This window comes from Lithobates pipiens, unplaced genomic scaffold (genome assembly GCF_037356315.1).
Source record: "Lithobates pipiens isolate NorthernLeopardFrog02 unplaced genomic scaffold, aLitPip1_a1.2 Scaffold_8, whole genome shotgun sequence".
Taxonomy (NCBI): Eukaryota; Metazoa; Chordata; class Amphibia; order Anura; family Ranidae; genus Lithobates; species Lithobates pipiens.
In genome coordinates this window covers 119,898,907-119,911,203 of record NW_027507903.1, presented here as the reverse complement: position 1 = coordinate 119,911,203, position 12,297 = coordinate 119,898,907, and the positions used below count along the sequence as shown (strand labels likewise).

General features: G+C 41.8%; 1 protein-coding gene across 9 annotated transcripts in view; it reads left to right on the top strand.

Annotated features, from left to right (window-relative positions):
* The window catches only part of HERC1 (HECT and RLD domain containing E3 ubiquitin protein ligase family member 1), a 230,383-nt gene that overhangs the window by 67,908 nt on the left and 150,178 nt on the right, over positions 1 to 12,297 (top strand). For 6 of the 9 annotated variants that reach the window (XM_077471313.1, XM_077471314.1, XM_077471316.1 and 3 more), the window contains exons 2-4: positions 6,474 to 6,575; positions 7,662 to 8,620; positions 11,039 to 11,134. In XM_077471313.1, the coding sequence (XP_077327439.1) occupies positions 7,685 to 8,620; positions 11,039 to 11,134 (1,032 nt within the window). In that variant the 5' untranslated portion in view covers positions 6,474 to 6,575; positions 7,662 to 7,684. Of the gene's footprint in view, positions 1 to 168; positions 188 to 6,473; positions 6,576 to 7,661; positions 8,621 to 11,038; positions 11,135 to 12,297 lie in introns of those variants that run through there. The other 3 variants (XM_077471310.1, XM_077471311.1, XM_077471309.1) reach the window with 3 other exon arrangements.

The window sequence follows — 12,297 nt, the reverse complement described above, 5'->3', positions numbered from 1 at the left end:
TACCTTCCCTAATGGCTTCCAGATACAACGCTATTGTCTCTGAACAAAGGTCAAGGGTGGGAGTGGTGCTTAGCAGTGGGCTTAAATTCCTGTCACTGGCAGCTTCACATGCTTTCCGAGGTGACTGTCATCAGCCTGACACAGGACTAATATGAAGAGTCATGGAACGTTCCTGATCAGATTGATTGTAAGTGAACAGGAGATAGTAACTTCTATTTTCAGTGCTTGTATACAGCTCAAATGATTTACTCTGGCCACACATTAGCCCATTTTTCTTTAGATTTACCTTCAACAGTGTAGTGCAAAGGCCTGCCTGGCTGCATACAAATTGAAAGTGTTGTTTAGGTTTGACCTCCATATTATATAGTTTTGGTAAATCTAAAGGAAAATTGTACAAGAGAATTGTGTATTGTATGGCCAGCCTTGGGGGTCAGTTAATGTTTTTTTATTTTGGCATTTAATGGAGCAGCCCAGTATAGAGTGCGTGTGTGTATACAGGCAGTCCCCAAGTTATGGGCTGCTGGTTTGTTATGAAGTCTCATTTTTTTTGTAATCCGGACACCCATGCAGAGAACGGCGTTTCTGCTGTTTTTTCGATGTGCCCGCCGTTCATAAGTAGGAGTCATTCGAAAGACGGATGATTGTAACAATAATATATTGCGTGTGTGTGTGTTTGGATACATAGATGTGTGTGTGATAGATATAGCTCTCTCTCACACACACACACACACACACACACACACACACACACACACACACACACACACACACACACACACACACACACACACACACACACACACACACACACACACACACACACACAAATTTTATATATATATATATATATATATATATATATATATATATATATATATATATAGGGAGAGGGGAGAGAGAGAAAATATATGTGTTTATTATACATGATTTATATAGCACCGACAGTTTGCTCAGCGCTTTACAACATTAGGGCAGACAGTACAGTGCAATTCGATACAGGAGGAATCCAATGGCCCTGCTCGTTAGAGCTTACAGTCTAGGAGGGAGGGTCAAGTTATACAAAAGGTAATAACTGTGGGGGATGAGCTGATGAAGAAAATAAAAGTGCAGTTGTTCGGTGGAGGCAGGGTAGGCTTCTCTGAAGAGAGAGGTTTTCAGGGATCGCCTAAAAGTAGATAGATTTGCAGATAGTCTGACAGATTGGGGCATGGTATTTCAGAGGATGGGAGAGGCTCGGGAGAAGTCCTGGAATGTATATATGTATGTATCTCTTTATGTAATCGCATACAGACTTGATGTTTAAATCGGGGGCTTTGTGGGAGCTAAACCATCACACCCTGTACAACCACTTTTACCTACAAGTAAGCCTATATTAAGGCTTACCTGTAGGTGCTTGAAATATCTCCTAAACCTGCACAGTTTAGGAGATATTTAGGAAAACGCAGAGCGCCGATGACTATGGCGCATGCACACTTTAGTAAGGGCACATTGTGCCGTTTCTAATGGGGGTCATGCCGTGACTGGCAGCTCCCGCATGCTTGCACAGGAGTGACTTCAGTCACAGAGCTGGAGTTTGCGGCCCTGGAAGGAGGAGGGGTGAAGATGGACGCTCACTGATAGTGGGGACAGCAGTGACATTGCAGGCTTTGGTTTTCAGGTAAGTGACACATAATGGGCTACCATGCGATGCATAGTAAAGACCCATTATGCTTTACCTTTGCAGGGAAATAAAGAAAAAGTAAAAGCCACCAGGGTTTACTTCCTCTTTAAAGACATTGGCTGTATGTTTGGTGGTATTGTCCCGCTGCAGAATTTGTGTCCAATCACACGCCTCTCTGATGGTATGACATGATGGATAAGTATCTGCCTTTAGTTGTCAGCATTGAGGACACAGCTGATCCTGACCAAAGCTCCAACTCAATTTTGCATAAATGCAGCTCCAAACTTGCAAGGAGCTTCCACCATGCTTCACTGTTGTCTGCAGACACTCATTACTGTACCATTCTCCAGCCGTTCGGCAAACAAACTGCCTCCTGCTACAGCCAAATATTTCTAATTTTGACTCCTCAGTCCAGAGCACCTGCACCACAATTCCTATATTTTTGCGCATAGTGCTTGGAAACCAGGTTAAGCAACTCAACTATGCACAAAAGCATAGGAACTGGGTGCAGAAAAATTGCAGCAGGTGCTCTGGACTGACTATTTAAAATTTTTAATATTTGGCTGTAGCGAAGGGGAGTTTGTTTCCAAAGTTCCAGATATACAGTGTTTCCCCCAAAAATATGACACTGTCTTATATTTATTTTTCCTCAAGAAGACACACTATGGCTTATTTTCAGGGGATGTCTAATTTTCCCCTGGTGTTTGTGTGAGGTGAGTGAGACCCACAGACTGTTGCTGGTCAGTGCTGGGGAGCAGCAGCTTTACTGGTGATTGTGGGGGGTGAGAGAGACCCACAGACTATTGCTGGTTGGTGCTGGGGGAGAGAGACCCACAGAGACTATTGCTGGTTGGTGCTGGGGGAGAGAGAGCCACAGCGCTGAGTAAAATGGCAGCCACAGCTTTACTTCTTCCCCTGAGAACACACAATACCTAAAGCAGAGCGTCCTGCTCCTCACTTCACTGAGGAGACTTTTACTTTCACTTTCTATGTCCACCTCTATGCCTCAGCTTGCGGCACACACAGAACGACCGGGACTTGACGGGGGGAGCCGACCTTGTTGATGGGGTTGCCGGTGTCCTGTCAAATAGTGTCCCCCCGTCGGATAGTGTCCGCTGTGTACTGCACATGTGCAGTACACATGACAAGCAGATTCCAAAAAGATCCGAAGATGAACGGTGCCTGCGCCGTGAGTCCAGGTTCAAGCCCCACCATCCAAGTGAACATATAGTTAGAATAAAAAAGAGCCGAGCCAGGCCGTGCCCGAAGCGCGGTGAGCGAAGCGAGGCCGTGCCCGAAGCGCGGTGAGCGAAGCGAGGCCGTGCCCGAAGCGCGGTGAGCGAAGCGAGGCCGTGCCCGAAGCGTGGCGAGCGGCCCTCTAACTATGTGCAGCCCTATGTCCACTTGGATGGTGGGGCTTGCACCTGGACTCACGGCGCAGGCGCCGTTCATCTTCAGAGATTTTCCGAATCTCCTTGTGCTCCGTACTGCGCAAGCGCTGCGCCTGCGGACATTATTTGATAGGTGGACATTTTTGGACAGAACACGGCACCTCTCTGGTCACCTCTGAGACAGCAGCTGTCATGATTGGGCAGATGAGAAGGGCTGCCCGTCTTCTTTATCGCTTGGCGCCGGTACGCTGCGTAGCCACGCCTATCACTATGTCTTGTTTTTGGGGTATGGCTTATATTGCACAAATGCTTAGAAATCCTGCTACGACTTATTTTATGGGTATGTCGTATTTTCGGAGAAACACGGTATATACACACCCATTACCCATACATTTTGATCCCCTCCTAATATTGATTAGGGCCCCCTTTTTTTTCCCCTACCAAAATACAATAAATACTATATATAAATTAAATATAAACCCCTATGAGTGATTAATTGATTGCAATAATAGTGAGAAAAATTGATCTACCCCTGTAATAAATCAAACCTAACATAATTTATAAAAAAAAAAAAAAAAAAAAATGTTAATAATGAAATTCGAAAAAATCCCAGTGAAGTAATAAAAAAAAGTCCAATAAATGAAAAATAGTCCAGTGAGAACTTAATAAATACCTAAATTGATAAAAAGTAAGAATTCATGAAAAAATAGAAAATATTAAGTTTTCTATTAACAATAAAAATAACATTTAAAATATTAGTGATAATAAGAAAAACATTTGTGGTAATGAGTGTAAAAATAAAAAATAATACATGAAAGTGTTCAATCTTCTGTAGAACCGAAAAACACCAAGGATCGTGACCACCGCCACACAAAATATGCGGTTACCAAAAGGCAAGTGATTTCATGCCCATAGTCAATCTCCACAGCACCTCCTCAGACCATGAATACAGTAGGCTGCCTTATTGAATAAAACAGGCCGGGCCCGTCAACAGCAGCACGTGAAGCAGAAAGGCAGTACTCTGGATCCCAAGGAAATGGAAAGAAGACTCACCATAGCATAATTCCGTATAACAAATTTAATAAAATTAAAGAAATACACTTACATAGCAGTAAAAACGCCCATAAAATATGCCGGCCGGCCTGCAATCGCCCGTCCAACCTACACTGTATCGCGAGGACGTCGGCACGTCTGCCAGGTACATTTCGTCGTAAAAAGACTTATTCGTGAGGACCAGGCGACGCACTGACTCATCGCTTTATATAACAACACATCAGAACCAAGCCTCGCTGTGAAGCATAAGCGGCCCATCCAGATTGGCAGATTCGCCCCACAATGCAATATAAGAATGTCAATAAATACTCTAACTTTTTTTAAATAAATAGTAAATAAAAATACCAGCTATTTAAATGTACCTGAAAAGTGAAAATATATAAAGGAATAACAACTAAAGAAATATATATAAATAAACTGACATCTGTGAATCCTTATCTGTGAAAACACTGACTCATCACTTTATATAACACATTAGAACCGAGCCTCACAGCCTTACATTACTAGTAAAAAAAAAAAAATAATAAAAATGCCATAAATCTTTCCCATAGTTTGCAGATGCAATAAATTTTGCGCAAACCAATCAATATACGCTTGTTTATAGGGCAAAGAATAAAAACTGCAGAGGTGATCAAATACCACCAAAAGAAAGCTCTATTTGTGGGGGGGACGCAAATTTTGTTTGGGTACAGCATTGCATGACTGCCCGATTGTCAATTAAATTGATGCAGTGCCAAATTGTAAAAAGTGCTCTGGTCAGAAAGGGGGTAAAATCTGGGTCTGAAGCGGTTAAAATGGACATAAGCAGTTCTCACCAGCAGTTAATTTAACAGATAAAAGATTATTCAGTTAAACAAGTCTAGAGAAGAGGTGGAAGAACATGCCAATGAAGGAGAAAATAGCCAGGAGGAGAAGATTTTTTTTGATACTTCTAAGGGCCGTCTTATGTCTTTATGTTGATATGTTAATTTCTCTCTAAAATAGGCGGGTTCACATATATGTGGCCACAATTCCCAGCATGGGGTCCGGTGCGTTCCTGTTCACTGGTTCAGGTGCAATTCAGGTCCGAATTCTTGCCTGAATTCACACCTGAACCGAACCCAAACATGCACGGGACCTTTTTGGAATGCAGACCGTGGTCGATCTGGGCCTGTTTGAACTGACTCCATTGAGAGTCGATCGCACTCGCATGTCATACGGAGAAACCTGCATACAATTCTCACATATGTGAACCCGGCCTAACTGCCCTAGCCGGTGCCCAACAAGGAGTTTACCTATGAGAAACAATAAACACAACAGCAGTATTTTAGATGATGGTGGTACTATATCCCCGGGAGAAAGGGGAGAAAGGAGACAACATGTTTACAATGCTGCCTAATTTATTCCACGACCTTCAGATCCCATTGTAATGAGATAATCCGTGTTATTCACTTTACCAGTTTTTAGATGTTAAACATTTTAATTGTCTAGTTTTTCTGCATGGAATCTTGTAAATGCCATTCAGTTCAAACTTTTGTTGAATCTCCTTCAAAATTGCCCTTTTAGGTGGATCTTTCTTTATACTGTTGGGTGATAGATAACGGAGAATGTTTAATGTGTTAAAGTGGTGTCCCCCCCCCCCAAAAAAAAGAGTAATATCTCCCCCCCCCCCCCCCCAAAAAAAAATTGGAATGTTGTGTTTTTTTTGTTTTTTTTTTAACTCGCCTCTAAATGCCTGTTGCTAGGGGGTCCCTCGTAGTCTGCCTCCTTCAGTGCCCGGGCACCTGACGTCACTCGCCTCTGCGCAGTCAGTCATCTGGGACACGTGACAGGTCCCAGATGACTGCGCGGTGTATCACGGCACACGGCGCCACTCTCGCATGCGCAGCGGGTGCCCAGCTATGAAGCCACAGCCAGGTGCCCACAGTAAGAATGCCGGCGCCGCCGAGCGGAGGGGGGGGGGGGGGTGAACGGAGGCTATAGCCACTAGCAGTAATCATTGTGTTCTTCTTTTTTTTTTTTTTTTTCTTATTTATTTATTTATTTATTTTTTCTTCGTAGATTTCACAGTACAATTCATTACACTCCTATATTGTCTTCCTCATATATTGTCTTTAACAGTTATATCTTACAATGTTTTCAGTTTACACCCTAATTTCATGTGAATTCTCCTTTTTTTATTTTTCCCTTACCCCCCCCCCCCCTCCCCTATCTAATTTATCATCTGCCCCCTTAACCAAAAAAGGTGATGAAAGGTTTACTTTGATCGCTTTTGCTTTTTGCTCCACTCTTTTTTTTTTTATTTTTTTTTTTTATTTTTTTTTTTGTTTTTTATTTATATTTATATTGTGTTTTTTTTTCCTATTTAACCATGACATTTTCTCTTTTAGGCAACACCATTACATGCCAATGAAGACGATTATGGAGGCTACAGCATCCCTGTTCCATGTTTACTGAGCTTTGTTGGAAGGATACTGACAACCTTGTAGTGGGTAAGTCAGTCATTTAAATAATCGTGTACATCTGGCTCAGTTTTGTGTTGTCATTGTAAAAGCTGCGCACATACATAAATACTATAAATAAATTTAAATATCAACACCTATGAGTGATAAATTAATTGATTGCAATAATGGTGAGAGAAATGTATCTACTCCTCTAATCAAACATAACATAATTTATAAAAAAAATTATAAATAACAAGTGTTAATAATGAAATTTGAAATATCCCAGTGAAATAATAAAGTCCAATAAATGAAAAATAGTCCAGTGAGAACTTAATAAATACCTAAATTGATAAAAAGTAAACAAATCATAAGAACTACTAGATTTTGAACTTCCTTTGCGTTCTTGAGGGTCGGAATTTGATTCAGAAAAGTCCACTCGTTCCAGAATTGAATGTTAAAAGCAAGCAAAATGTTCTAGTGCTTCCAAGTTTTATACAAATGCTTGTATGTTCATTTGTTTATCTGTTGGTGTATATGGCCAATGTTCCTCCCACCAGTTCACAAGTCACTTAAGACACATACCTCTTTCTAGAAGATCGCAGCTTGTGCTTCTGATTTTCTTGCTCAGGTGAGGCCCATGACATGGGGACCCGGCTTATGATGAACGTTACAGCGGGACAGAGCTGGATTCGCTGAGCGGGAGAGTATGCTATTTCAGCTTAACCCAGCAGAAAAAGTAAGGTGGGCTAGGATCAACTTTAATCCTGGAAGGTGAAGCTCTTCATTAAGGAGGCCTAATAATCCACTTAGTTTGTTTCCCATCTGGCAGACCCTAGCACTACATAATTGTTGATAAATCTTAAGGTTAGCTTTAGGCCGGCCATATACGGTTCAGATCTCTGCCGGTTCAGCAGGAACTGGCCGAGATTTGAACTGTTAATGGGCAGACTGAATGTACCAAGTTGATTGAACGATCAACTTGAGTACAACCAGTCTGCCAGATTCTCTTACGAGTATCGTTAGTGGCTAGTCTTTTCCCATCGGGGACTGCTTCCCCCACCTGTCCTTGAATTTATTGTTGACATTTTAATTGACATAAATCCATTATCCGTTACTTATTTCTTTTGCTTCCAGCAGGACCCATGGCAGTAGAATAAATGGCAATGGCTGGCATGATGCCTCCTGTGAAGATAAAATGGCTAGAGCACCTGAACAGCTCCTGGATAACGGAAGATAGCGAATCAATTGCAACCCGGGAAGGTGTCTCTGTCCTATATGCCAAGCTCATCAGCAACAAAGAGGTGGTCCCACTGCCGCAGCAGGTCTTATGCCTCAAGGGACCCCAGCTGCCAGATTTTGAGAGGGAATCCTTGTCGTGTGATGAACAAGATCACTACCTAGATGCTTTACTCAGCAGCCAGCTGGCTCTGGCGAAGGTTGTATGTTCTGACTCTCCATTTGCTGGTGCTTTGAGAAAGAGGTTGCTAGTTCTTCAAAGGGTTTTCTATGCTCTTTCCAATAAATATCATGACAAAGGCAAAGTTAAACAACAGCAGCACTCTCCTGAGAATAGCTCAGGCTCTGCGGACACACTGTCTGTTAGTGAGCGGCCACGATCCAGTACTGATGCCCTTATTGAAATGGGGGTCAGGACTGGTCTTAGTCTTCTCTTTGCCTTACTGAGACAAAGTTGGATGCTGCCGACTGCTGGACCTGGTCTGAGCCTGTGTAATGATGTCATACGAACAGCTATTGATGTGGTCAACTCTTTACCCCCTCTTTCCCTTGCTAATGAGAGCAAAATACCCCCCATGGGACTGGACTGTCTGGCACAGGTCACCACCTTCCTGAAGGGCGTTACAGTTCCCAATTCTGGTGCAGATACACTGGGAAGGCGTCTGGCCTCAGAACTCCTCTTGGGCCTTGCCTCTCAGCGTGGCTCTCTACGCTACCTCCTAGAGTGGATTGAAATGGCTTTAGCAGCTTCGGCTCTGGTTAATGAAACTGACAAGAACAAAATGCTGACCGCACAGGAAGGCATGATCAGCTGTGATTGCTTCATTAGCATCCTTCAACAGATGAGGAGGTCTTTGGTAAGTTTGGTAAATTCCTACTAATTGTTTGTCTTTATGGTGTAGCTGATGGTGCATAAACATGCTAAAGGGGGATGTTTTTTCCAAAAGGTTTCCTTCCAAAAGGGGGCAAAGAAAAATAAGTAGTGTCATTTAAAGGGTGTCGCCACTTTTGTTGTGGAATTGAAGCAATATACTGTATATAATGGCTACATAAAGCCTTTAGAATTGTAATAACTGCAGGAAGTAGGACATGAGTAGAATCCATGTAAGAGATTCAGTACAAAGGACAACAAAATGACAAAAGAAAATTCCTTGTTATATGGTGCCGGCCCCAGGAGAATTGCTTTAATTCTTAGAAATAGTTAAGTTCGTTTTTAAAAGTTTATTAAATATTTTACATGGGACTCTATGAATGATACATTATCCACTACTGTAGACAGCTTTGAGATTTCCTTATTAAGATGTTATAACCAGCTCTTTAGTGGCAGCCAAGTCTTTGGGCCTGGAACACCAGTGGAGATGTCTGATCCCTATGAGAACAAAAGTGGCTAAAAATTTCCATGGCTTGCCACTGGTTATTTACTTTTGAAGTATTGTGTTTGGATGTAAATGATTAGATTCCTCATACTTTCTCATCTTTTGTTCTCCTAATGTTTGTATCACTATTTTGTAGTCAGATGACTCTCTGAAAGAGAAGAGATTCAAAGTGGAACTACACTTTATCTGAGAACCACAAATGCTATTTAATTCACTTTTAAATTGGGAATGTGCTTGGGTGTGTTTGCATGGTCCATGTGCTGAGCCCGCCAGGAAGTTGGCGCAACGCTGCACTAATCACAGGCAGTGAGACATTGCTCGATCTCTGCAGCCACACATCGGGGCAATGTCTCACTGCCTGTGATTAGCGCTGCGCCAACTTCCTGGCAGGCTCTGCACGTGGTCCATGCGAACACGCCTGAGCTCATCCCTATTTTAAATATTCAAAGCAAACTCGCCCATCCATCCCTGTCTCATGCTTTATTTTGTTGAGAAATCACTTTGAAAAACACCCCTAGTATTTGACTGTGGCCATCTTGCGTAAGGGCAGATGATTCATGTAGCATTTACTTATTGGAATCAATCTGCACCTAGCTCAGGCATGCAAGCAGGAGAGGGTGTGCTTAATGTGTGTGTGTGTGTGTGTGTGTGTGTATGTGTGTGTGTATGTATGTATATATTAATATTAATCTCTTCTGTTTCCCCGAAAATAAAACCTAGCGTTATTGCCCTACCCCCCCCCAAATAAGCCCTACCTTGAAAATAAGACCTACAAGCCCTTTAACTAGGACTTATTTGGGGGGTAGGGCTTATATTGCAGCCATCCCAGACAATAACGCTAAGTCTTATTTTCGGGGGAAACAGGATATATATATATATATATATATATATATATATATATATATATATATATATATATATATATATATATATATATATAATTTATTATTTTTTTTTATTTAATTTTTTTTTGAGGGTCTGCAAATAAATATTAATATACTTTACTAAACTTTACTGAAAAGTTTGAAACCCCCGATATTGTACACAGGTAGCACCAGTCTAAGTTTTATATTGTTTTGTGTAATTGCTTCTAATCATTTTTAAAGTGTTTCTTATGGGGGAATTTATAATCTGGGTTTAAAAATCCATCTTCTCAGTTTGCTAATTAGAACTTCAAAGTCAACAAATGACAATTTTAGGTGATTAGGTATTTAATATTTTTTGTAATTATTGTGCATGGTTTTCAGTCCTTATTATGTATTTGTGAGGCTGGAGCCCTCTAAGGTCATGTTTGCCAAGAACAGTCCTTATATTGTAAAGCAAAAAAAGATACCTCAATAAGCTTACTGTAGTTACCATTGTGGCATGAAAAAAAGATGATGGAAACTATGTTTAATCTGTTACTTATTACGTGCCCCAGTTATTACAATGTGTTCTTTTTAGTGGGAAAGGCCTGAAAGATAAGGCTGCTTTAACACTGAGGAGTTTATCCTGTGCTTTTGCGTTGGAAAAAAAAAAGCGCCTGAAAATCAATGAATGTGTTCACACTGGGGCGGTGAAGAAAATCAGGCCTGCAGCATTTTTGGAGCATGTTTCGGGAGTAAAATAAAAAAAGGCACCAAAAACACACCTTCCCATTGAAAGCAATGGAAAATGTGAAAAATTTGGTGCATTTTTTGAGTTGTATGTATACCACTCCGCAGATCAGTGTGAAAGTAGCCTAAAAGTTTGTCTGTTTTTGTTTAGTGTCCTTGCGGAGTGTAGGTGCAGCTGTGTTGCCCAAACTGATCACACCACCTTCAGTATTACTGTAGCTGCTTCATGATGACCATCGGTTTGTTTAGTTTAAGTACATCTGAGTGCTGTTGATGTGACAAACATAAATGCATCCTTTTTCAGGGTTCATCAGCTGACCGGAGCCAATGGAGGGAGCCCACCAGGACATTGGATGGTCTGTGCTCGCTCTATGAGGCAGCACTGTGTCTCTTTGAGGAGGTAGAGAATCTGTTGATTTATATCATTTTCATGCTTTGTGTGAATACTGCGTATTATGTGCCATTTACTTTCTTCTATGCTTTACATGCTGTAAATGATTGGCAATGGAAATATCCTGTGTACAATATTCCTTATCTAAACAATAGAAAAAGCAGCGCTGAATATAAATCCACACCAGTGAATTCAAAAATATTAAAGATGATAGACCAAGTCCAGTGAACATGAATTACTAAATGTTACTACACTGTGCAAGCCCTGCCCCGAGCATACAGAAAATTAATTAATAGTTTGTATCGAAATTAATGAAGACAAATTATTATATAGTGCATATCACCAGATGAATAGTGATAACAAATATATACGATCTGTTGAAAAAAATATCCTGTGACTAAGTATTATTCAACACTAAAAAATAAATAAACAAGTAACGAGAATCAAATGAATTGTTTCAAGTTCTATCAAACAATGTCCACTTCCTAAAAACATTGTTACCAACACCACTGTGAAAAGCTCCTGAGAATATAATGTATCCCAGTAAAATCATAGTCCATACGTTGAATCTTCAGATCATAATCCAAATAATGGAATAGTGAAAAAAACGTTTAAAGCGGGAGTCCACCGGGACTCCGCGTTTTTTTTTTTTTTTAAAAGCCAGCAGCTACAAATACTGCAGCTGCTGACTATTAAAATAGTGACACTTACCTGTCCAGCGCGCCCGCGATGTCGGCACCCGAAGCCGATCTCTAGGTCGCCTGTCGGGTCCTGCCGCCGCCATCTTGGGTATGGGAATCAGGAAATGGAGCCTTTCGGCTTCATTTCCCGGTTCCCTACTGCGCATGCGCGAATCGCGCTGCGCAATAAGGACGCTCCCCGCTGCCTCTGGGATCTGTGTGTTTCCCAGCAGGCAACGGGGCACTTGCGGGAAGGGGCGGGCACTTGCGGAAAGGGGCGTAAGTTACGCCCCTTTCCGCAGAGAGCTATCCCGGAAGTGGGTGCAGTTACCTGGATTATCCAGGTAACTGCACCCCCCTCCCCCCTGAAAGGTGCCGATTGTGGCACCGGAGGGGGGGGAGGGTTCCGATGAGCGGAAGGTCCACTTTAGGGTGGACCTCCGCTTTAACCAGTGTCTCTTGAATAAACAGCAGATTACATCTACACTCCTC